General features: G+C 36.9%; 1 protein-coding gene across 3 annotated transcripts in view; it reads left to right on the top strand.

Moving 5' to 3' along the window:
* Nucleotides 1–24,535, top strand: part of KLHL2 (kelch like family member 2) — a 107,522-nt gene extending 82,987 nt beyond the window's left edge. For 2 of the 3 annotated variants that reach the window (XM_044767005.2, XM_070505028.1), the window contains 10 exons: nucleotides 464–573; nucleotides 4,403–4,519; nucleotides 5,991–6,140; nucleotides 11,202–11,319; nucleotides 16,057–16,254; nucleotides 16,690–16,791; nucleotides 18,362–18,490; nucleotides 19,158–19,298; nucleotides 22,156–22,299; nucleotides 23,419–24,535. In XM_044767005.2, the coding sequence (XP_044622940.1) occupies nucleotides 464–573; nucleotides 4,403–4,519; nucleotides 5,991–6,140; nucleotides 11,202–11,319; nucleotides 16,057–16,254; nucleotides 16,690–16,791; nucleotides 18,362–18,490; nucleotides 19,158–19,298; nucleotides 22,156–22,299; nucleotides 23,419–23,447 (1,238 nt within the window). In that variant the 3' untranslated portion in view covers nucleotides 23,448–24,535. The remainder of the gene's footprint in view (nucleotides 1–463; nucleotides 574–4,402; nucleotides 4,520–5,990; nucleotides 6,141–11,201; nucleotides 11,320–16,056; nucleotides 16,255–16,689; nucleotides 16,792–18,361; nucleotides 18,491–19,157; nucleotides 19,299–22,155; nucleotides 22,300–23,418) is intronic. The other variant, XM_044767006.2, reaches the window with a different exon arrangement.
* The last annotated feature ends 1,100 nt before the right edge of the window (nucleotides 24,536–25,635 follow it).

Here is a 25,635-nt window from a genome sequence, read left to right on the forward strand (position 1 = left end):
AGATTGTTTGTGCTTTGGAATCAAAGGCCGGAAGGTAGTATCTTATCAAACATGAAGGCAAGGGGCTTAAAAACGCTGGGCCCTTGCAGGAACGGAACGCCGTCTACATAACTTGCCAGATTGTTCCCAGGATACTCCCTCAGAGAATGGCCTTGTGTAGGACCAGGGTACATTGAAGGGGGGAAGACTAGAACTGCTGAGCTTTGACTTGCATATTCCTGCTGGCATGAATTCCTGCTATGCTTGTACTTCTTGGCTTGCAAATAAATACGTGGCGATCAGAGGGATGTCACCTCAGTCCTAGAGGCTGATGGTCCCTTGTCCCATTAAATAATATAGAGTGTGTTGTGTCTATTATATAGACGTGTTCTGTATATTCATTCCGTCCGCCCCTTCAGCTGGCTGCCTAGCTGGTCTCGGCAGCAGTTGGTATTAATGGATTTTCTTTTTAACCTCCAAACAGAACAACATTTTGCAGATGTCGTACTAAGTGAAGAATTTCTCAACCTCGGCATTGAACAAGTGTGCAGCTTAATCTCAAGCGACAAACTTACCATTTCCTCAGAAGAGAAGGTAAGTGTATTTTTCTTTTCCCAGTGTATAGTGATGTTGTATTTTTCCTTTTTTATTTCACTTTGGTTTGTAACTTTGTGACCCCATATGTGTAGTGATAAGCAGTGATCTTTGATCTGGAAGTTAAGAAACTCAGCTAGTTGACTTATTGATTGTTTATGTAACTTACTGTTTTTTCACTCCTTAGGAGGTCCCCTAAATTGTTATAGAGTTTTGTACTTAATCCCCACAGCAAGAGCTGATACACATTAAACTGTCTGAAACAAGTGCCTTTGGGAACTGGGTTTCTTCCCACAGCTAGATGCCTATAAGAATTGTAATCTCAATGCAATATTTTTCAAACCAAAGTATTTTCATCATCGTGTGAATTGAAAGAAGTCAGCCAGGGTGGCAACGTGTAGCTGGTTCCAGACTGAACATCCTTGATTGTCCTCTTCTTTTAGGTTGGTCCCCTGCTGCTTACACCCCACCCCTGCCAATGCTTCCTCCCTCCCTCCCAGAGCACTGTGAGTGCTGCAGCTGGTCGTAGCCTTCTGTCTCTCCACATCTTGGGTTGCCCTTGTCAGCCACCTACCCTTTTCATGTAGTTGGAGGGAGAATCTTCTCTTAGTGCGTTTTCCTTTGGGTAGGTTTTGTAGCCCATGGGAATCAGAGCACAAAAGCTCGTGAACACGCTGCATTTTGAGGAAGTAAAACTTGAGTTTTTCCTTTGTGTGCTTTGCATTTAAAGTTGTTTAAACTCCCAGTCTATTCCCCAAGGATATTCATTCCACCTAAGAGTAAAAAGACACATTTACACTAATATCTACCATATGAAAAAATACATGAAAAGTGGCTGTGAGATATACAATCTTAGCACTCTTGAAATATAGAGAGGAAGGCATTACTATTCATGTTTAATAGACATGTATTGAGTGCCTACCATGTACCAGACACTGCCGTGGAGTCCTAGATATGAGAAGATTAACAAAATAGAATTCTTTACTCATAGACTAGCAGGACAACCAGCGGGATTGTAATAAATGAAGACAGAAAGCTATCAAAGGTACTGTAGGAGCGTTTAATCTTTCCTGGGATGGGATGGGGATGGGAGTTCAGTTCAGCTCAGCTCAGATATGTGACCCAAGTTTTTAAAAATGAGTATGAAGTTTGCCAGGGAAATAGTGGTGAGTGGGAATGGGAAGGGCATTCCAGGTAGAGGGACAGAATACACAAATGTAAAGAGCAGTGAAAAAATAATAGCATTCAGTTCGTTCAGTATGATTAGAGTTTAGAATATGTTTGGCTGAGTGGTAGGGGATAAGATAGGAAGATGACATAATAAAATATCTCAGCCATATTACAGAAAATTCACTTTATCCTAATGATAAAAGAGCCTCTAAAGAATTTTAAATGGTGGAAGAATGCCATGATAATATCTGCATTTTAGAAATGTCGTGAAGGCTACTCTGGTTTTCTCCTGCCTAACAAGCCACCCCAAAATGTAGTGACATAAAATAATAACCATTTTATTGTGCTCACAGTTCTGGGGGCAGAATTCTTGCAGGCATATAGGGACAGCTTGTCTCTGCTCTACAATCTTTGGGGCTTCAGCTAGGGTAGCTGGAGTGGCTGGAGATAGCTGGTATGGTTCTGCTGGAGCCACGTATCTGATGCTTCAGGCCTTCTGCACATGGCGTCTTCTGTGTCTGGAATATCCAAGATGGCTCACTCACTGTCTTGTCTGGCCCCTGGGCTGGGTCTTGGTTCGTATCTCTTTCTCCCTCTTCCCTCTTCCCCATCCTCCTTTCCTCTTCCTCTCTGTGGCTAGCTTGGGTTTCTCCATAGCGTGGTGATCTCAAGTAATAAGACTTCTTACATGACATCTGGCTTCCCTCAAATGAACATTTTAAGAGACCAGAGTGAAAGCTGAAAGGCTTTGTATGACCCAGCTTCAGAAGTCACACAGCACTACATCCACCACATTCTGTTGGTTACACAGGGCCAGCTTAGATTCCCTGTGGGAGGTTACTTCAGAAGGTGTGCATACGGGCAGATGTGGTTAATTAGGGGACCATCTTTGGAGACTGGCAGTCACGGTGGTATGTAGCATGGACCAAAAGTGTGATGAGGGTCAGATAGGAGGATGTTGAAGTCACCCAGTGAGCAACAGGAGCTGATGTAAGATGGTAGAAGCAGGGGACAAGAGAAGATAGAGCTGAAAAATATTAGATAGAGTTGACAGGATCCTTTTTATCTCTAGCACCTGGCACATAGAGGTAGTTGGTAAATACTGGTTGACAGAATGAATTAAAGAGACGTGTTAATTATAATGTAGATTATTTTTAGTTTCTTGCTCTATTCCTGCATCAGAATAACCTACTTTTTGCTTCCAATAATGTATTTACATATCATCAAACATTTTCTGCAAATTCTTTAAAAATTATTGGGTTATGTATTCATGAGTCTGGAAGGATATTATGTAGTCAAATACAGTCTTCACATTAGCTTTCTGATGGATATGTACATATTGTAAGTTGTAATGCCCTTATTATTTCGTTTTTTAAAAAATTCAAAATATTACATTTTAATATATTCTACTATTGTGAAAAAAGAGTTAATTTATTCTATGGACCCTTGATTTAGAAACATATGATCCAGCATTCGCTTGTAAACCAAAAGAAAAAGCCAAGAATGAATTGTTTGTAAGGGTACATGATTTTCATCCCAGAATATCACTTTGTTTTATTATTTTGGGTGCTTTATTCCAAATGGACTTGATATTTAAATCTAGGTAAGTAGAACCACATTTGATTTGGAAAGGTTATCAAGAGTAAATTAGATCATATATCATCAGATTGTCACAGCTACCACTCAAGTTCAAAAAGATTAGATAATGTACTTGGTAAAATGTTTAATAAATACCAAATGAAAAGTACTTATGAAATTAAAAGTAGAACTACCATATGATCCAGCAATCCCACTTCTGGGTATATATCTAAAGAAATGAAAACAGGATCTCATAGAGATATCTGTACTCCCATGTTCATTGCAGCATTAGTCATAACAGCCAAGATTTGGAAACAACCTAGTGGCTGTCAGTGGATGAATGAATGGATAAAGATGTGGTATATTTATACAATGGAATATTACTCAACCATGAAAAAGAAGGAAATACTGCCCTTTGTGACAACATAGATGGAGCTTAAGGACATTATGCTAAGTGAAATGTCAGACAAAGAAAGATAAATACTGTATAATATCAATTATATATGGAATCTAAATAAGCCAAACTCACAATAACAGAGTGGAGTGGTAGTTACAAGGGGTTGGGGGGGTGGGGGAAATGGGGTATGTTGGTCAAAGTGTGCAAACTTCCAGTCGTGAGACAAGTAAGTTCTGGGGATCATGTACAAGTTAACAATACTGTATTGTGTACTTGAAAGTAGCTAAGAGAGTATATCCTAAATGTTCTCACCACAAAAAAGAAAGGGTAATTATGTGACCTGATGGAGGTGTTAGCCAAAGATAACGATGGTAATCATTTTGCAATATGTAAATATATCAAATCAACACCTTAAACTTACACAATGTTATCTGTCAATTGTATCTCAATAAAGCTGGGAGAAAAGTACTTACCAAATACCAGATGGGAAAAAAGAAAAAAAAAATAGCATGAAGGGCTTTTTAAGTACATCGCAAGTCAAGATTTTGAAAAACTTTGAGCCATGGGTTAAACTTAGGTGTCTTAGCAAGAGTGGTGTATGAAATATAGTCTTATCATATTTTATTTAGATCCCTTGGTGCATAACTCATTACTTATTTTTCATTTCCCCATATTTCCTGTAAGGTATTTGAAGCAGTAATAGCTTGGGTGAACCATGACAAGGATATAAGGCAAGAATTTATGGCTCGGCTAATGGAACATGTCCGGTTACCTTTGCTTCCTCGGGAATATTTAGTTCAGGTAAGAGCATATGCAGAACACATGAGTGCATGGAGCACTGTGTCACTAGGCTGGAGGCATGTGGATCCCCAGTATGAAGTGATGAGAGCTACAAAACACTGATCCATGGGGTGCAGGACAGAGGGCGGTAGACGCACCTACAGTCCTTGGCAGCTGCTCTCTCTCAGGCCACTCGCCATTCTTAGAAATTTGCTGCCTCCTCTTTCTGATTTGGGTAAGCAGGTACTAGAGCTTATCGAGGCGGTACTTGTGGTCATGTAAGTCCATGTGAGTAAATGCACCTGGGGCTCTGCGTCACTGCTCTGCATCTTTGCTTTCATTTTCATAGACTCTTTGGATTGCCCTGCAGAAATGGAATTTCGACATCCCATCTAAACACTGTTTCATTTTATTTCATAATTTCACAGTGGCATGCATTTGGTTTCTATCTTTATTTCTAAGCTCATGGAAACCAGGTTATTTGAAATAAATAGGAACTAATTGATCTTTACTAGTCTCTGAACAATTTTAAATTTACTTTTTTTATTATTAGCATCCTACTAGGAACATTTCAATATATTTATTTATTTATGTTGAGGAAGGTTGGCCCTGAGTATCTCTTGCCAATCTTCCTCTTTTTCCTTGAGGAAGATTGTCCCTGAGCTAACGCCTGTGCCAGTCTTCCTCTGTTTTGGACACGAGATGCTGCCACAGCATGACTTGATGAGCAGTGTGTAGGTCTGTGCCCAGGATCTGAACCCACAAACCCTGGGCTGTTGAAGTGGAGCACGCAAACGTAACCACTATGCCACCAGGCCAACCCCCATTTCAACATTTTTATAATTGAAACCATCTAAGGAAACATTTCTTTATTAAGAGATTAGATTTGAGCATTTTAGGATTTTTCAAAGCCTCATTATTTGTTGTGATCTGTGTAATATTTGGTACTCTTCTGTTAAGAAAATGAACAGAAAAATCTTGTCCTGCATTTGAGGTCAGGGATAGCATGGACAAGACTTATTTGTGCTGTAGGCACATTTTTGCAAGGTATTTGGAGTCCCTTTTCTGGATATTTGCCGCCTTGTGTTTGAAAAAGATCTTTAATTTATTAGTATTGCCTGCCCCACCTGAAGGACTCATCATCTAAAATTTTTTTCTTGGTTTTCTTACTATTTGGCTTGATGTTTAAAGATAAGAAATAGGTGAATATAATATTGCCTAAGGATTATTCTATTGCTGACATTGACATATGTAATTTTCATTGCAGTTCTCTTTATTACTTCTGTATGTTTTTCTCTGCAGACCAGATACTTGAGCATTTTTTGATTTCATTTGTTTTTCTCTTAGTGATATTTACAAACTTTCCTCTGTAACTTTCAGACGGAAAGAGGATAGTTACTGTTTTTTTGCCTCTTCTTTACTTCTGTTTCTTTGTCAGTTTTATAATGAAATAGTTGTCCCCTCATGGGGTGTGTCTGGTTTCTTCTTCCAGAGGGTTGAAGAGGAAGCATTGGTCAAGAACAGCAGTGCTTGCAAAGATTACCTCATTGAAGCTATGAAGTATCATTTGCTGCCAACAGAGCAGCGTGTATTAATGAAGAGTGTCCGGACCCGACTGAGGACACCAATGAACCTTCCCAAAGTAGGATCTATTGTTCATACTTGTTATTACCTCATCTGAAAGGCCTTTAGTGAGGCCGTTAATATTTTTACTCATATGAATTTCCGTGCTTTATTGTTTTAGTTTCCCTGCAACAGAAAATGTGCCTAGGAATTCATTGTAGTGTATGTAATTTAACTTCTGTATTGATTTTGTCTTTGGAGGGTGGGGATTGTTTGGTTCGTTTAATCTTTATAAACTGCATGATGTCGCTCTTCTGAAACAGAAGGCAACTGGTTTTTGTCCCTTCTGAGCTTTATTAGCTCTAGTTATGGTAGAAAAGAAAGTCAGACTAGATGGAAAGATTTCTGTGTGAGCTACGTGTTTAGATAATAACTGAAAACTGAGTAGTTTCACAGAATTACATAGTAGAACTAAGGATGGTAAAGAGCTTGTTCAGTTCAGTTCCTCCCTCTGCCCTGTTGAACACTATTTGGTGGTTCACCCACACATCGTCTGTAGCCATTTCAGTGTAGATTTCCATATGTCTTCCCAGATCTCCAGTGTTCATATTTTCCTGTGTGAAAGTTCATTTTCTATCTTTGACTTTTTAGTTGAAGCCATTCATGTTTTACTTATTTTAATTTTTCTTACGGAATAACCCCTCATTTCTGTCCCTCTGTTTGTAGTGCCTTTCTGCTCCATTTGCGTCTTTATGGTATTAAAAGACCAACACTTTAAGCACCATTTTGTGTATGGTCTGATCAGAATGATCCATAATAAAATGCCTTTATTTGCTCATTTATTTTTAGCTCTTGTGTGTGTTTGGGGCAATGATGGATTAAGAAATAAGAATCTGTTATCCATTGTTCTCTTATGTCGTCTTTAGTTATTACTCTATCCTTTCCGTTAAATTATGTCTTTTCAATTTTTTCATTTTAATGCTTTTACTTAGTGTCTTTTCAAGTTTTATTTTTGGAATCTACATTTTTAATTGCTTCAAATCTATATTGATATTGTTTTTCCGTTTTGCCCAGTGTTAACAACAGTTCTCAATTTAGAACTAACTGTGGATTTTGCCAGTGTGCTATTTACTCCTGTTTTTCTAGATCATTAGTAAATATTTTAATTTAGAATGGACCTCAACACTCTTCCTGGTGACACTTCATAAGAAATACCCACTCACTGACATTATCCATTAGTAGAAAATTTCAGTCCATATGATTATGCTTATTATCTAAGCCAAAAATAAGTAATTTGGCATATAATGTCCAATGAGATTCAGGATCAGACAGATTCAAATTTGGCATGATTTTTTTTAACATCTCTCTGCGTGTTACTCATCATTTTGTTGGCTTCTAGAAGTTCGAATGCTTTTCTCAAAATATTCTAAATTTTTATTGAGAATTATTATCACTTAAAAGATATTTACAAGGCATTCACTTCCTATCCTGTTTTGAAAATTGGTATTTGCCTTTTTTAAATTTTCTGATCTCTCCTCAGTTCTCCAAGATTTTTCAAAAATAATTGTAAGTGGCTCAGTAAGTACATTAGCTAGTTCCCTTAACACCTTAGTATGCATGCCATCTGGGTCTGCTGATTTTATAAATGTTTACATTTTCCAAATACCCTTTTACCTGCTTTTATAAGTAGCCATCTTTATAAGTCTTCATTACTTCATATTTGTCCATATTATTTGGTGTCGGTTTTTGTTTTTACAAAAAAATAGATTTATAAAAAGGGTTCATAGTCTTAGCTCATTTAAACTGCATTTCTTTTTATGCTAGTCTTTCTAACTTCCTTCTAGATAGTTTTATCTTTAATACTTTTTAGACATTTCATCTTTGTAAAAGATCTCTTCTTAACCTGTGTATTCCCTCTTCTGGCATCTTTAGCTCTGTTGCAGAGACCTTTAGAGTGAAAACGAATTCTCTTCTAATTTCTGGAATAAACGTGTCACTTTTGAAAACCTTCTTTGGAGTTATTGGTAAAATCCTGTCAAGTATTTTATTTGCTTTTGTAGAGTTGTGATCATCTGTTCAGTTGACATTGTTTCTGGGCTTCTCTGATTGTGGCTTTGGAATGGCCCTTCCAACTTTCTTAAGTTGTGGATTTCTAAATTCTTTAGCCTTTCTTTTGTGATGTGCATGCTGATCCATGAAGGTTCTTTCTTCTGCTCTATCTAGGAGGCTAGGGAGGAGAGGCAGCACACATGGCAGACCGCAGTGAGCTACACTGTTGCTTTGACTTTGTGTTTGCATGATCCTTTCTCAAAGTTTATCTATCTGCACATATTTTTGAAAAGGTGCTTGGGTTGGATGCTCTTTCAACAGCACTATTTGTCATTTTAGAGTGGTTATAGTCAAGATTAATTCTAGGTCTGTAGGCAAGAATGAGGCAAAGATAAATTTTTCATGCTTACATATTTCATGGTAATGATGTGTTTTTTCAAAGGAATGATAAGTCAAATAAGACAAAATGTGGTAGTAGTGCTGAGGAGAGTACTGTAAGGTTTTGATACCATTTCTACCAAGACAGTGACTTAGTACTTTTTATATTAGGCTCTGATTCTGTGGACTCATACCAATTTGCATGTATGATTCTTTTTATAACTCAAACATTAGTTTTGCATCTTCAGTAAACAGTTGGGATTGTGCAAGGCGCTTTTGGATTTGGACATCATAATGCCATGTATATTTTGCTCCTGTACTCTATTGTTAGCTTCTTTTTCTCTTTGGAATCTGTATTTTTACAAGTGCTGTCATATTATTTCTGTGTATATATTTTTCTATATTTTACCCAGGCTATCTATTGAGATTTCCAATTGGAAAATTATAAAACTTGACTTTTCAGGAGGCAGTTTTTTAACTAATATTTTAAAAGTGAAGAAAAGGAAAGAACAAAGTTTAGTTGACCTACATTTCAGGATGGTCACTTGAATTAGTTTAACTCCTATCCTTTGCCTTCCTTAAATATGTCACATTTAACTTTTCCATTCAAAAGGTCTTCCCAGTTTACTGTTCCTTTCCATTAGAATGATAATAATTAGAATGATGTTTCTCAAATGAGGTCAGGTGTCTTTTACAAATAACTGGGGTGTCAGAGTCAAGAGCACCTCTTTTCACGATAATAGCACAGTCTCTCGATCTCATCCAAATATCCCTTGTCTTCCCATCAAACATTCTTTCTTGTCCTCGTTATCTCTGATTCCTGGAGTCCCAAATCCTCACCCTGTTTTACTTCTCTTGGGTGAGTAAAGGACAGCTATTCCTACCATTCTCTGTGCTCAGTGGCATGTTTTCCCTCCATCCTTATTTTGATGTGCAAAAGTGAACTATTGCATGGAAATCATGAAATCTAATAAACCAGTCTTGTTTCTTGACGGTTTTTTGAAAAGTATTCCCTTCAGAGTTTTTTCTTTTTAATTGATCTTCATCAGAGATGTTAACCAAGCAAGCCCTTTCAAGTGTTGTCTAACTGCCAAGCAGAGTTTAGAAGTTTAAACACAGATAGATCCTATATAAATCCCTAGATACAGGGTTGATCTTACTGTCTATTCCACCTCTGTGGTTTTACAACCTTGCCCTCAGCCCCTTTGTTTTCCTTTGGTGATAGGAGAGGAGGGTATTGCATATTTTCTTTGTTTGTTCTTCCTTTTCTTTATTTGCGTTTAACACTAGAAGAATAGCAGATCTGAAATAAAATCATCAACAGTCTATGTTCAGTCTTCTTTTTACGACCTTTAAAGTTACTTCTACTCTCCAGTTAATAAATTACTAAAATAGACTTCTTGTTGGAAACTTGGTTTGCTCTGATTCACAATCATGCTTTCTTTGTGTGTACTCATCTTTCGATAGTTCCAAGTACAGGTAGGTCATTACTCAGTCAAGGTTGCAAACCTCCCCTTTTTCTGTTTGTGAGTCATTCCATCTTCTGTTTTGATTTTTTCTTTCCTTTGAACACCTGTTATTCTATCATCATCTCATCTTTTCCCCAAGGACCTTGCCATTCTTTACCATTTTCCATACATGACATTGTTAACTTTTATGTTCTTCTGATTGATGAGTGTGTTTTCACTGTCGCCAAAGACTGCCTGTTTGTACTCAGGAAAAGATAAACACATTGACTGCTAAATTCCATCTCTCTCTCAAGGTTCCACCCCCTCCAGGGAGCTTTCACTAAATTACGGCAACGTTCCATTTTCTGATCAGCAGTAGCAGTTAATGTCTACACTAATCATATAGCTTTTTGGTCATATGTAATTGTGTATTGTTCTTGAATTACTTCACGAGTCTTTTCTCTTTAGTGAGATCTATAAGCTCTTGGGGGGTAGAGACCTTGTCTTATATTTCTTATGTGTAACACGTAGCACAGTTCTGGATAAATATAGATGATAGACACTTAGTAAATAATTGTCAGATTGAGTTGAGTTGAAGAAATTTGTAGACCTCATTTATTCTCCACACTAGACTATTGTGCATTTATTCATTATGATTTCTAGTATCTCCATTATCTGTCCTATTAGGTTGTTTTATTTGTGGGGCATCAAGGGAGGTCTCTTTACTTGAGATCCAGGAATCTGTGCTTTCTTGTGAACTGCAATTCAATTACTCCTCCTTTTTCAATAGGATTTTTTTTCCTCTTCTTCCATCGTTCTTTTAATACCTTTCTGTCCTTTTCACCTCACCTCCCCACTAACATAAATTTCACTTCTATCTGCTCTCCTAGATTGTGGAGATCCAGTCCCTGGTCATTACAGAGCCAGGATCCAGTTTATAGCAAGCCCTTGACATACTGCAGCCTTGCCAGTGCTGACTGCCTGCTGTTTTTTGGCTTAAATACTGCTTTTGCTTGAAGGATCAGAAACTTATTTTAGTTTCTGAAATCCTTATTTTGGACTAAATGTGCTAGATAATAGAATTGTAGTTCTAACATGTGCCCCCTTTGTTGATGTTTATTAAATGTTGATTAGGTGGTTGTTTCCCCAATTCACCCTCCCATCTTCATCCTAACACTCTTCACATCAATGTCTTTGTAACACATTTTAAATTCCTGACTGTGCAATAGTTGTTTGTTCAAGTGCTTACATTTCTGCCCTTCCAGTTGATGGTGGTGGTTGGAGGCCAGGCACCGAAGGCTATCCGAAGTGTGGAATGCTATGACTTTAAAGAGGAGCGTTGGCACCAAGTAGCAGAATTGCCTTCCAGGAGATGCAGAGCAGGTAAGCATGATGCTGTATTGTCAGTTGCTTGTTGCTGGATCATTGGGAGCTTCTCTCTCAGGTCTTATTTTATTAGTTAGAAGAATCTTTATTGGAAAAGCTTTGATTAAAATAGCTATGTGGTTAAATAATGATTCAGGAACCTCATAAACTCACAAGACATTGATGGGGCTACCTACTCTGTCTTCATCTTTAGGTATCTTTCGGATTCTCTAGTAGAAGGTGGAGTAGCTAGCGATTTGCTGGATATTTTCTTTGTTACCTTTGCAGAAGTGTTGAGAAAGAACTCTTTAAGTTGGGACCTTTACTTCTAGGAGAGTCCTGACTTAGCTATAAGCTGAAGTTGCCTTCTTCCAGGCATCCGTTTTACAAACATTTGTTGAAACAGACCTTATTTGCAATCAGAAAAGGCAGGTGCAGACTCTGAGGATTCTACCTGGGACTCAAACTTGAATCCATAATTCATAGCTCCCTTAGCAAAATGAGTTCTACGTGCAATGGAACATTTCTATCACAGTAGTGCCGTAACAATACATCTTGGAGATTGTTACATATCAGCATAGAGTTACTTCATTTTTTAAGAGCTGTCTGATATTTTTGGGGGAGGTCTGAATGTAGTATAATTTTAACTAGTTTTTAATATTATGTTTTAAACAATGCTACAATGAATTTCTTGTACATACACCATTGTGTACAGATGCTAATATATTTTAGTGAGATGAAAGTCTGGAACTAGAATTATTGATTCAAAGGGTATCCTAAGGGGGTACACCAGTTATTACTTTCACTAACAGTAAAATATGAAGGTACCAGTTTCCGTACATTCCCGACAGCACTTTGTAACCAGATTGGGTTTTGCCAATCTGGTAGGTGAAAAGTGTTATCTCATCTTACTTTTGTACTTCTTTTATTATGAAGAAAGTCAGACATCTTTCTGAATTGTTGCTTCCTGATTTTTGCCATTTTTTATTACAGTGTTTTATTGATTTGATAGATATATGTTAAGGAAAGTAGCCTTTTTGTCTGTCATAATGTGGTGTGAATATTTATTTGTATTAATCTTTTATCTTTTGATTTTACTTGTGTTATTTTTGCCATGTGAAAATTTTACCTTTTTATGAAGTTCTGTATATCAGAATTTTATTTTTTGACTTAAGAATTTGTTTCTTATGTAGAAAAGCCTTACTCCAAAATTATTTGTATGTGTGTATGCCCATACGTATGTTTTTTAAAAAGTTTTTATGTTGAAATAATGTTACACTTACAGAAGAGTTGCAAAGATAGTACGAGTTCTGATATATTCTTTCCCTAAGATTAACATCCTACATAACTGTGCTACAATTATCAAAACTAAGAAATTTGGGGCCGGCGGGCCGAGTGGTTAAGTTTGCGTGCTCTGCTTCGGTGGCCCAGGGTTTCGCCAGTTCAGATCCTGGGCATGGACATGGCACTGCTCATCAAGCCATGCTGAGGTGGTATCCCACATGCCACAACTAGAAGGACCCACAACTAAAAATACACAACTATGTACCTGGGGGGCTTTGGGAGAAAAAAGGAAAAAAAAAATTAGAATTAGTGTATTACCATGAACTAAATTACAGATTTCATGCATATTTTACCAGTTTTTCCGTTAATGTCTTTATTCTGTTTCAGGGTCTCACATTGCATTTCGTTGTCATATTTTGTTAGCCTCTTTTGATCTGTGACAGTTCCTTTGTCTTTCCTTGTCTTTCATGCCCTTGATTCTTTTGAAGAGTACTTGGTCAGGTATTTTGAAGAATGTTTCTGAATTTGAGGTTTGGTGTTTTCTTATGATTAGATTGAGGCTATTATGATTATTTCTGGTTATGTTAACCTTGATCACTTGATTAGGGTGGAGTCTGCCAGGTCTCACCCCTATAACAAAATTGCGTTTTAAAAATATGAATTTTTCTAGTCCTTGTACAGTTTTATTTTTTATATTCGTATCAAAAACATTTGGACTTTCTTTTGATATGAGAAGTAAAACGGGGTTTTGTTTTTTTAATGACTAGCCAGTTGTCCCAACATCTTTTATCAACTAATCTACCTGTCTCCACTCATTTGAAATGCTGCCTTTATCATATACTAAGTTTCTGTGTTCACCTGGTTTTATTCAAGTTTTTTTTTCTGTTCCATTGATTTGTCTTGCCTCATGCATCAAACAGAACAGTTTTAATTACTGCGCTTATAATATGTTTTCATACGTGATGGGACTAGTTATAGGACTAGAGGTGGGACTCATGTCTTATTTTCTGTCCTTCAGTAGATTTTTAACATTTTCTTTGTATGGTTCTGTATGTGTCTTGGCAAGTTTATTCTTAGGTATTTTATCTTTATTGTTATTGTTAGAAATGAAATCTTCCATGATATTTATAGCTGGTTTTTTAATTCGTATCTGATTCCTAGTAGTTTCCTTTACATTGCACCATAAGTCACTAGACTGGGTCCATTCCAGAGTATACTGTTCGTGAGTGAATTTTACCTGCATTGTGCCCTCATCCCCCACCCCTTCAGATTGGAGCTGATGCCCTTTAACTGTGTAATCTTAGGCAAACTACTCAGACTTCCGGGTGCTTTGGTTCCCTGTAACTTATCAGTTACTGATAACTTCCCTGTAACTTATCAGTTCTTTTAGTTCAATCCCATCTCCACCCAGAGTGGGGCAAACTCACCTCATAGACTGATCATTGATCATAGATTGATTCATTTTTTTTTTCCTTCCTTGTCTCCTGAAATACCCTAATACTTGGTAAGCATAATATACTGTCACTACAAGATAATGGATTTTTGTTTTGTTTGTAAAGAAAAGAAAATGAACATTGTAATGACCCAAATTCCCAGTGAGCATTCCCCAGTGTTACTTATGATTTTGGATACAGGACATTTTCATGCTGAAATATGCTTCCTACTCTGTCACTGCTCACTGGCCCCCAGGCCCTACCAAGAAATCTACCACATTTCCTGCTGTCAGGGGTGCTCAGGAAATCTAATGGTTACCCTTAATCATTTGCTAGTTCTCTGCCTACTTAAATTGTCCATTGCTCTTGACTGTCCTCAGACACGCTGGATTTACTAGCTCGTAGCTTGAGTATTCATTTCCTGATTGAACCAGGGACTGAAAAGTCATTCCTTTCCCTGACGGGGAGCTGCCAGCACGGGCAGCTTCACTGGAACTGTAAAGAGTCTTGATGCCATATGAAGGACTGCACAGCTATATGTATTTTGGGGGCTGAGGGAATAAGGCATCAGAGGGTGAGACAATAGAGGGTAGTGGTGCACTCCTCGCCTGGTGACGTCATGTGAAACGCTGCGCTAGTCAAACACTTGAGCTGGGGGTTGCTGTTCTCCCTCCTGGGATTCAGAGAACTGAGAGGCACAGTGCCTTGCCCTCAAGCTGGGGCAGTGACATAAACATTACAGAATTTAAGAACAACCAAGAATTTGAACAGTTTAAAGCAATGATATTGCAGACTAGACTACGTGAGATTTATGAACCTTAAAATAGATGTTATTTACTACAGGGGTTCAGGATCTGGAGGTAATCCCCTCGGGCTGAAGCTGTTCAGGGAACACCTCCTAGAGAGTGTGCAACTCTCACTGGGGCTTGAGGCTTGAAGAAAGCAGAGTGGATGGCGAGAGGAGCTTCTCAGATCAGGACAACAGCGTCAAAAAGCTGAGAAAAGTGGAAAGGTGTTTGAAACCCAGAGTCTAGCAATCCAGTTTCTCTGTCCAGGGATTCCCTAACATATCTCTTGGGGTCAGCACACTTTTTCTTAAAGGGCAAGAGAGTAAGTATTTTAAGCCTTGTGGGTCATATGGTCTCTGTCACAACTACTCAAGTACCACTATGGTGCGAAAGCAGCCATGGACACTACATAAATGAATGGGGGGCCCCTGTTCCAACAAAACTTTATTTATGGATGCTGAAATTTGAATTTCATGTAATTTTTTTATGTGTCACGAAATATTCTTTTCCTTTTGATTGTTTTTCAACCGTTTAAAAATGTAAAGACCATTCTTAGCTCATGGATTCTATACAAATAGCTTGCCGGCTATAATTTACCAACCCCTGGGTTAGTCCACTAACGTGATCAACTGGGAGCACATTATGCAAATTAAGTATAAACCTATGGAGTAGAAGATCCAAAATTGAAAGCCACAGGAGATGTATACAGGTTCAAGTAGTTAAAAAATATTGGCTTATTATTCAAGTCTGTAAATAAGTGTTTGAAAAAACCAAGAGTCAAAGTAGTACCTCAGCCTATGCCCTTGCATTTTTATTTTGGTGAGGAAGATTGGCCCTGAGCTAACATCTGTTGCCAATATTCCTCTTTTTGCTTGAGGAAGATTGTCCCTGAGCTAACATCTGTGCCAGTCATCCTCTGTGTGGGATGCTGCCACAGCATGGCTTGATGAGCACTGTGTAGGTCCACACCTGGGATCTGAACCTGTGAACCCTGGGCCACCAAAGCAGAGCATGTGAACTTAACCACTATACCTCCAGGCCAGCCTCTATTGCATTTTTTAATAATCTTAGAAAGGAGGACAATGTAGTTGTTATATATTCTTGCTAATGCATAGCATTTCTTAAGACCTATTCAGTCAGGATTCTCCTAAGAGTAACATATTCTGACAATAGCTATAGACATATAGGAAAGCAGTCTTTAGATGGTGGTAGTTTGGTCGCATATTCATCACCTGCTTTATTTTTTGCAGGAATGGTCTACATGGCTGGGCTTGTTTTTGCTGTTGGTGGCTTTAATGGCTCCTTAAGAGTCCGCACAGTAGATTCCTATGACCCCGTGAAGGATCAGTGGACCAGTGTTGCTAACATGCGAGACCGGAGAAGCACTTTGGGGGCTGCTGTATTAAACGGATTGTTATATGCTGTAGGAGGCTTTGATGGGAGTACAGGTAATTTCCCTTTCGTCTTTTCTACATTGCTGTTAGAATTAACATAGCAGTGACATTTATGGAGCAAATTGTGGCAAAATGAGGAAATATTTGAGTGTTTTAACAGGAATTATAAAGATAAGTTAAAAAATTCCATCAAGAATTCCTTTATATTATGTAAGAGTGCTAAGTACATTTCTTTCTTATGCATCAGTATCAGACATCTTACCAAGTTTAAAAAGCTAATAAATGTCAGTAGCTTGGGCAGGAGCCCTCTGGCAAAGAACCTATTTCTGTTTATCATGTAATTGATATGTTTACATTCCATCATTTCCTCTTAATTTTAGCCCAATTTAACATACCTGAAGTATTTTTCCCTAATAATATATATATAAAAGAACAGTTACCTAAATTTTTTCTGGAGGGAGAAATGAAGAGCATTGTGCTTTATTACAGGTTTATCATCTGTGGAAGCATATAACATAAAGTCTAATGAGTGGTTTCACGTGGCTCCAATGAACACGAGGAGGAGCAGTGTGGGTGTCGGCGTTGTTGGAGGTAGGTGCTGACAGTTCTTTCAGGTCAACGTTTCCAGGTACCTACAGCTTCTTGATTGTTAGGAGCGGTTCTTCCAGTAATCTAGACACCAGGTTTGTTTTGTTTTGTTTTTTAATAAAGATTGGCACCTGAGCTAACAACTGTTGCCAGTCTTTTTTTTTTTTCTGCTTTTTCTCCCCAAGTCCCCCCAGTACATAGTTGTATATTTTAGTTGTAGGTCTTTCTAGTTGTGGCATGTGGGACGCCACCTCAGCGTGGCCTGATGAGCAGTGCCATGTACGCACCGGGGATCTGAATCGGCAAACCGAAGCGGTTTGGAAGCGCAGCGCACAAACTTAACCACTCAGTCGCGGGCCCGGCCCCCAGTTTGCTAAATAGACAAGCAAATGATTATTTAAAAAGGGGAAGTAGTAGTTACTGTGAAATTTTAATTATCCTCTTTTTAAAATTAGCTTGTCTGTATAAAGTAACCTATATAAGGCCCTCGCTCTCCCACCCTGTCCCTCTCCCCTCCCCCTCCTTTTTTCCCCTCTGTCCTTTCCTCCTTTCTCTTTCTCTCTCTCTCTGTAACCTGTATAAAACTGTTATCTGATCTTAATACAGTTGTTTCAGGAACAAATCACATGGCATATATGCAAGATTTTATATCTGGAGAAGGGCTGTTTAACATTTAAGAGATGAGTTGCCACAGTTACTTATTTTTATCCTACTTCGTCCCCCAACAGAGCCTAAGAAAAGCTATAAGTTTTATTTTTTGGTGTGGTTTTTTTTTATTTGTTTGGGAAAATTGGGGGAGTTCCCACCCCTCCACCACTGTGCATATAATTCTCTGCACTAACTTTTTTTTAAACAGCTTTATTGAGATATAATTCATATAACATACATTTCATCCATTTGAAGTGTACAATTCAATGAACATCCATCACCACAATTCACTTTAGAACATTTTTATTACCCCAAGGAGCAGCCCTATTCCCTTTTAGCTGTCACCCCATCCGCCCTAGCCCTCAGCAACCACTACTCTAGTTTGTGTCTCTATTTAAATTTTCCACCTCTGGGCATTTCCTATTAATGAAATCATCCAGTATGTGGTCCTTTGTGATTGGCTTCTTTGACTTAGCATAATATTTTCAAGGTTCATCCATGCTGTAGCATTTACTAGTATTTCATTTCTTTTTATTGCCAAATAATATTCCATTGTGTGTTGGTACTAATTCTTGATTTAACTTTTCTTTTTCAATTTACTAACATAACTTGATATTTAATTCTGTTTTCCAGGATATTGTTCACTTGCCAAACAGTATTACCCAAAGATATAAAGAGTGTATTTTCTGTTCTATCTGTCAGGTTCTTGATGTAAATGTTAACTTAATATCATTGTATATGCCCTGCAGATCTTCTAATGTGATTTGATAACGCCATCTGTCACCATTAGGCAAGATCTTAACAGTTCGTAAAAATCAATAACACTTGAAAGGGAAACTCTGCTACCATAGAAGAAAATATAAAATTTTCTGACTTAAAAAAATAGCTTTTGTTGAATTTGGCTTTCTTTGTGATTTGTGTTTAGGTCTGCTCTATGCTGTAGGAGGTTATGATGGAGCTTCACGTCAGTGTCTTAGCACAGTAGAGTGCTATAATGCTACAGCAAACGAGTGGACCTATATAGCAGAAATGAGCACCAGACGGAGTGGAGCAGGTGAATTTGAACCTCATTTAGCAATTGAAGCATGAAAACAATGCAAAAGAATTAAACAAGTGAAATGACTCATTGGCATCTCTTTAAATTATCAGAAAATATGTTATACACTGATTTTAATGACACACATATCTTTTGAATTATGCATGTAGTGGTAGTTGGCTTCACTTAAATTTCATTTTGAAAAATTTAATTGCTAAGTGCCATATTAAAGGCTGCTTCTCTCTTTCATTTAATTATTTATAGTATTTGACATTCATTTAATTTTTTGTTTTTAGTGCTAATTGGAAAACTTGCTTAATAATGAAATCTCTTCATGTCCATTTCTTAGAAATTTTGTGCTTTAATACTGATTTGCTTTTATCATGAAAGTTATTTTCAAAAGGATTATGTTAAAAGACTTCCCTCTCTGTGTTTCAACTACATGTTACTTTTTTCCTATTTGACCTCTCTTTTTTTAAGTTGAATATATTTGAAATACAACACATGCCTCTTTTTTTAGAATAATAGTTCTTTCTATTCATTTCCATTTCTTAGGTTGTATGCTTTAATATTGACCCTACTTTTGAAACAATTATTTGTTACAAGTCATTTGAATAAAACCTTAGTATGTTATAAATTTCTCATCCCTTTTACTCTACTATAGTTTGGTCTTTGTGTTTTCTAGGTGTTGGTGTGTTAAACAACTTATTGTATGCTGTAGGGGGTCATGATGGCCCTTTAGTACGAAAAAGTGTTGAAGTGTATGACCCCACCACCAATGCATGGAGACAGGTTGCAGATATGAACATGTGCAGAAGAAATGCAGGTATCTAGTTTATGATTATGAAATTTATATTGAATTGTCCTTAAAGTATTACTGGTATCACTGTGTATTTCCATTGTTCTTTTACTGATCTGGGTTACCTAATAGACTAATTCTTTAAAGGCAGAAACTTAGGTAATAATCCTATATAGTCAGTGCTTACCATAGTGTGTGGAACATAGCAGATTATCGTGACACTTCAGTTAAGTTATAATTTCTACTAGTGGCTACCTTTTTGGTGATGAATGTAGAGACTAAATTAGGGGAAGAGCCCTCTTTATTTGATGCTTGAATTCATTTATGCTTACCACAAACATTTTTTGTATTCCTAAGATGTCATCCAAGCACCTAAATTGAGAAGAAAGGATTATACTGGCCAGGAGAGGAGGATATTTGTTTAATTTTAAATGAAGAGAGGCAGGATCCATATAAAGTTGAAATAGCAAGCAACTTAAATGTCAGATTTCAAAATTTTTCATAAGTATGATAAGTTATATTATAACTTATAATAAGTGATATCAAGAATGGAGGAAAAATGGAGTAAATCTGAATTAGATTATGAACAGTCGTATAATACCTAGCATATCTGTAATAGGTTCTCAATATGTGTCTGATTGTGATGAATTAAACTGAGTGGACTAGAATCATGAAACACTGCAGGCGAATTTGTCCTTTTGGCAAAGTGATTTGGCTCCCACCTGCCTTACGGGAATTTTAAGTGGATCAGTGGATTAATAGAGTTGAAGTCTTTTGAATGTATATCTAATATATATCAAATGGATATGGGGACTGGCCTCCTTCTCTGCAGTGGGATGCCCTCTAATCTGTGAACCCCTAGGAGACCTGAAAAAGCTTTTTAGGAAAACATAAGCCCCTTACTTATCCCTTCCGTGATAGCAGAGTCATTGCGGGCAGCTGGGGGGCATTCTGTCTCCATACAGTCTTTTGGCATCTGTCAATGGACTAGAATTGAGATCTGCATACTTATACCAGCAGCAGCTTTGGGGAGCTTGTGTGGCAGCAATATTTGGCTTTTGCTTTTCAAGTATTTGAACTGCTGTAAAAAGTGTGAGTTTCCTTCCTTGAAGAGGCTAGAATAGTGACACAGTTGAATGTAAGTAGAGAAGATCCACTCCGTTTGCACAGAAGATACTCTTGCCTAGTGCACTTTTGAGTGCTATATAGAAATTTGGGCTCATTATTTTGTTATGTTAAAAATGTGCAAGAATCTGTTAATTATGTTAGTAAAACTATCTACAAAACTGCAGAAATCAATATGTGGGCTGTATCCTTCTGGATTCTTTGATGCTCTCTAGTACCAATTTATAATAGCCCTGAAATAAATATGCTTTAAAATCTTAAGCTGAAATAAAGAGCTTTTAAGACATATTTACCTTTTAACTCAGCAATTTTATTTCTAAAAATTTATATTAAGAAAATATTTGCAAAAGTATGTGAAAAAGTATGCAAGGAGGACCCTCGTTCATTTCAACATCATTGATAAGAGCAAAAGAACTGAAAATAAATATCCATCAGTAAAAGACAAATTATGGTATTATCATACATAGAATACTATTCAGCCGTTAAAAATCATGTGGACCTATGTTTATTAACTTGGGGAAATGTCCCGGGTGTATTGTTTGGTGGGAGTGGGTGAGTTATCATGAAGCATGTGTAGTACAAGCTACTTCAGGGTTGAAAAAAGAAGTGTCTGAGTATGTATGCATAAAGTCAGCAAGAGTAGAGGTCAGAATTTTTGTGTGTGTGAGAATGAGGAAGATTAGCCCAGAGCTAACATCCATTGCCAATTTTCCTCTTTTGTCTGAGGAAGATTGGCCTTGAGCTAACATCTGTGCCCATCTTTCACTATTTTTTATGTGGGACACCTCCCACAGCGTGGCTTGATGAGCGGTGCTTTAGGTCCACACCCGGGATCCAAACCGGTGAATCCTGGGCTGCCAAGCAGACTGTGCGAACTTAACCACTATGCCGCTGGGCTGGCTCCGAGATCAGAATTTTAATTGTCATTATTCTCAGTGATAGAGGATTAGAGGTGATCTTTTTTCTTTGGTTTTTTCTAGATGTTTTGAATTTTTGCAAGAAAACATGAGTTTTTCTAACAATGAAATAAATAATATTGTTCTCCCCCTCATTTTTTCTTTTTTGCTGGGAAAGAGTCACCCTGAGCTAACATCTGTTGCCAGTCTTTCTTGTTTTTTTCCTCCCCAAAGCCCCAGTGCATAGTTGTATATCATAGTTCTGAGTCCTTCTAGGTCTTCTCTGTGAGCCCCCGCCATAACGTGGCAACTGACTGATGAGTGGTGTCATTCCGTGACTGGGAACCAAACCGGGGCCACCAAAGTGCCGAGAGCACCAAACTTTAACCACTAGGCTGTCAGGGCTGGCTCATGTTCTCCTCTTTTAAAGGACAAAAAAGAAGTAACTATTCTGTATAATAATTAAAATTCAGAATCATTTTTACCTTCTACTAATATATATTTTTCCTTAGGATTGCCTAAGAAAACTGACTTTGGGAAAGTTACTAACTTCTTTGACCTTTTTCTTTTTTCTTTTTCTTTTTTTTTAAGTAAAATGAGGATTAAAATAGTTTCCAATCTATAAAGAAAGGTTACTATGAAGATTAAATGAAATCATGCATCTATAAAGCAACTACTGCATAAATGATGTGAGTAGGAGCTTAGAAGTGCTATTAGACTCTCACATATAAAAGGAATTCTTTCCGTGTTTACCATCTTCTCTTTTTGCTTCCTTTCAAGGAAATAAACATCTCTGGATAGGGATATTCATATTCATCCAAAGTTTTTAAATAATTGTTTTCTTTCTGCCAACTTTTTTTAAGGAGTTTGTGCAGTTAATGGTCTGTTATATGTAGTTGGAGGGGATGATGGTTCCTGTAACTTGGCATCAGTAGAATATTATAACCCAACAACTGATAAATGGACAGTTGTGTCATCTTGTATGAGCACAGGGAGAAGTTATGCAGGTAATAATTGTCTAATTTTCTATTATAATAAAAAAAAGATTACATCATTATGATTTTTATATTAAGAATGTTCTGTTATGAGAAGAAAGTCTTTTCTCAAAGTATGTTTTCGTATTCTTAAAATAATTAATATTGATTGTACATTCTGAAATAAAGCACTAGTATTCTTTGATCATTCTATAGTCATTTGTATTCAGAATCCCAAATCTTTCCAATGCAGAATTGTATAATAAAATTTAATATGGTCAAAATTTGTATGCAGTGGAGTGAAGTTCACCAAGTGGCAAGGCTTTAATTACTCAGATACCAAGAACTCGGACCCCTACCACATCTCCCCTGGCACGGCTGCATGCGATAGTGTTCTAGTGAGGCCGTGGAGCAGTTCTTCTTACTGAAGCATAGCACTGGTTGAATTCTAAAATAATCACTTTTGGTCCATTCTCTTAGTAAAAGAAATGGTAATACTCTTTAATAAATATAATGAGTCTTCAAAACTATGTTGTATGTTAATTATTCTGATGATATTTATATTGTTTTAAATATTAGAATTTTCATTAACATTCTAGTATTGATCCAATAGTGGAGAAAAAAGAAGTTTATACTAGTTAGCCATCACTGTTGTTTATGTATTATCCTAAACAACTCCTAATAGAAGAATTATATACAGTAGGATCCCAGAAAAACATGACTCAAAATTAGGTGAATTTTTTTAACAGCTTCATTGAGATATAACTGACATAGAATAAATAGCATATATTTAAAGTGTACACTCACCAAATAATGAATATATCCATCACTCTCAAAAGTTTCTGTGTGTCTTTTTGAGTATTAAGTGGATTTTGGTATTTCCTGAGAAAAATTATTTTCCCTTAATTGTAACTACAAAGAGCAAAAGACTAGTCTGCATTATGTAGTCTGATGTAGTTTTGGTCCATAACTAAACAGAGATTACCCTATCATTTACATTAAAATGATAGTAGTGCTAAAGTTTGAGAGAGAGATTTTGAAACGTCACAAATCATGATGTGGTTCAGCCCCTGCTGCTTGAGTAAGAAAGAATTCAGTATTTTCAGAATGCTGCCTGTGACGTCTGTTTTATTTCTTCATTTCTTTGCTCAGGGGTCACAGTTATTGATAAACCATTATGAGCCTGAAGGACGTTTCTGACGTGTTTATACATGAGAAACAGGCTTCCACAAGTATTTCTGAAGTGACTGAGAACCTAGCACTTCTCCACTTGTAGCTGCACTTTACGTCTCAGCAGAAGATACGATCGTCTGCCTTTTTGGCCTCAGATACTGAAGATTATTTTTTGGTAGAAGCACTGTGTAGGCTTTCTCTGCAATGAGCAGCAGCTGACTGAATTTTAATAAGAAGCCTGGACTGCAGTACTGACTCTGTAGTCTTTAGCCAACGGTTGTTTTCATAAAGACTAGTTCTTATCAACCTTGAATGACTGGATTATTTTGTGAAGGAGGATAAAGTAATATGTGTTCTTGTAAAATTCAGTTTTATCTTTATTCCTTCTGAAAATCTGTATACACATGAACTGAAAATCTTTGAACAGGTATTAAAATCTATGTAAGTATTCAAACTAGTTGAGGGTTAAAACTGTTTGCTTTTATAAAATATCTTTGATTACATGAGTATAATAAATTGTGTGCATATAAATGTGTGTCTATATGCTTTCCTTTAAATATGTTTGAAAAGATGTTTGAAACTTGATTATACTATTTATAATTGGCACAGTACTTTGAATTATGCCAGTACTACATTGTAAAACAGAGTTGTATTTTTTGATATTTAACAATGCTTAACACTTTAAAATGCCACTTCTGAGGAATGAACATGGTGTAACACACTTGAATATGTGTGATGCCAAACTTTTTAAAATAAAATATAAATTATGCTTATTTATTATTTCCTTTGGTTTAATCTTGGTCATGTTTTGGTGTGTATTTTTAATTTTTTTCTTAAAGTAACACTTTGGCATGAATATTAATGCAGGTTTTGATGAATTATAATGAATGTATGGAATTCAACTGAATTTGCATGGTCTTAAGAATTTTTTCTGTGTGTATAAATTTAGCTGCTATTAACAGAAGAGAGAATTTTCTGTGGGTAGCTATGTGCGTTGATCAGATACAGTTTTTCTGAGATCTTCAATTAATCTTACTTTAAAAATGACCAAAACATGTCTTTCTTGAATTATCTTTGAATAAAAGTTTGTATATTATTTGTTTCACCTTGTCCTTGATTTTTTATATATTTAATTTGATATTAAGAAAGTTGTCTATTCAGTTTTTCTGTTCTCTTGCAAAATTTGCTTTTTCTAACTTCACAAATCAATGTTTTTAATTTGTTGCCAAAGTAACCTATAAGGCAAGTCTGTTCAGTCAATAACTGAAGTCACTGGAAATTGTTCTCCAAGAAGAAGTTAGCTCAGCCGTCAAGGAAATCTGCCAAGAAGTGGTGAAATTTAACTTTTTTTTGAGAAAGATTAGCCCTGAGCTAACATCTGCTGCCAATCCTCCTCTTTTTGCTGAGGAAGACCGGCCCTGAGCTGACATCCGTGCCCATCTTCCTCTACTTTATATGTGGGATGCCTACCACAGCATGGCTAATATATTGCCAAGCGGTGCCATGTCCTCACCTGGGATCCGAACCGAGAAACCCCGGGCTGCCGAATTGGAACGTGCGAGCTTAACCGCTGTGCCACTGGGCCCGCCCAGAAATTTAACGTTTTTATATTCCTCTGTCCCTAATATGGGCAGGACACAAGATCAAGATAAAACAAAAAAGAAAGTCAAAGAAAAAATATCTACTCTAAAGCAACTGAGAAATAAATTGTGCTTTTGATACCAAATAAAATGAGTTGAGGAAATGGAAATGGAGGGCTGGGGTGGACAGCTGAGGTGCTAGACAGGAAAGAGGGAAGCGCAGGAGGTGGCAGGTTATGGTTGCTATTCCTCAGGAGAAGAATTTAAAAGGTTAGTATGAACTGTTGCCAGAACAGTCAATAATCAAGAGGAAAGAATATACCTATGATAAAATTTCTATTTAGTTAATAGTATTCACATTTAAACAGAGAACCATCTTTAATACTTAGTTGAACTTTCTATTATAAGTGGAAATATAAAGAATTTAATCAGAAAAAAAGCCTATGCTCACCTTATGAAAAGATGAATTTCTGCATTAGTGGGCTCCAGACACATCCATTGTCAACAATCATGTTGAAGGTCTAATGAACTTGGAGCACTGCCAGCTGTTTCTGACAGTGACACCAAGAAAAATGTGTGTCATTATCTTTCCTGATCACTTTCAAACACTAATGTT

This window comes from Equus asinus, chromosome 3 (assembly GCF_041296235.1).
Source record: "Equus asinus isolate D_3611 breed Donkey chromosome 3, EquAss-T2T_v2, whole genome shotgun sequence".
NCBI lineage: Eukaryota > Metazoa > Chordata > Mammalia > Perissodactyla > Equidae > Equus > Equus asinus.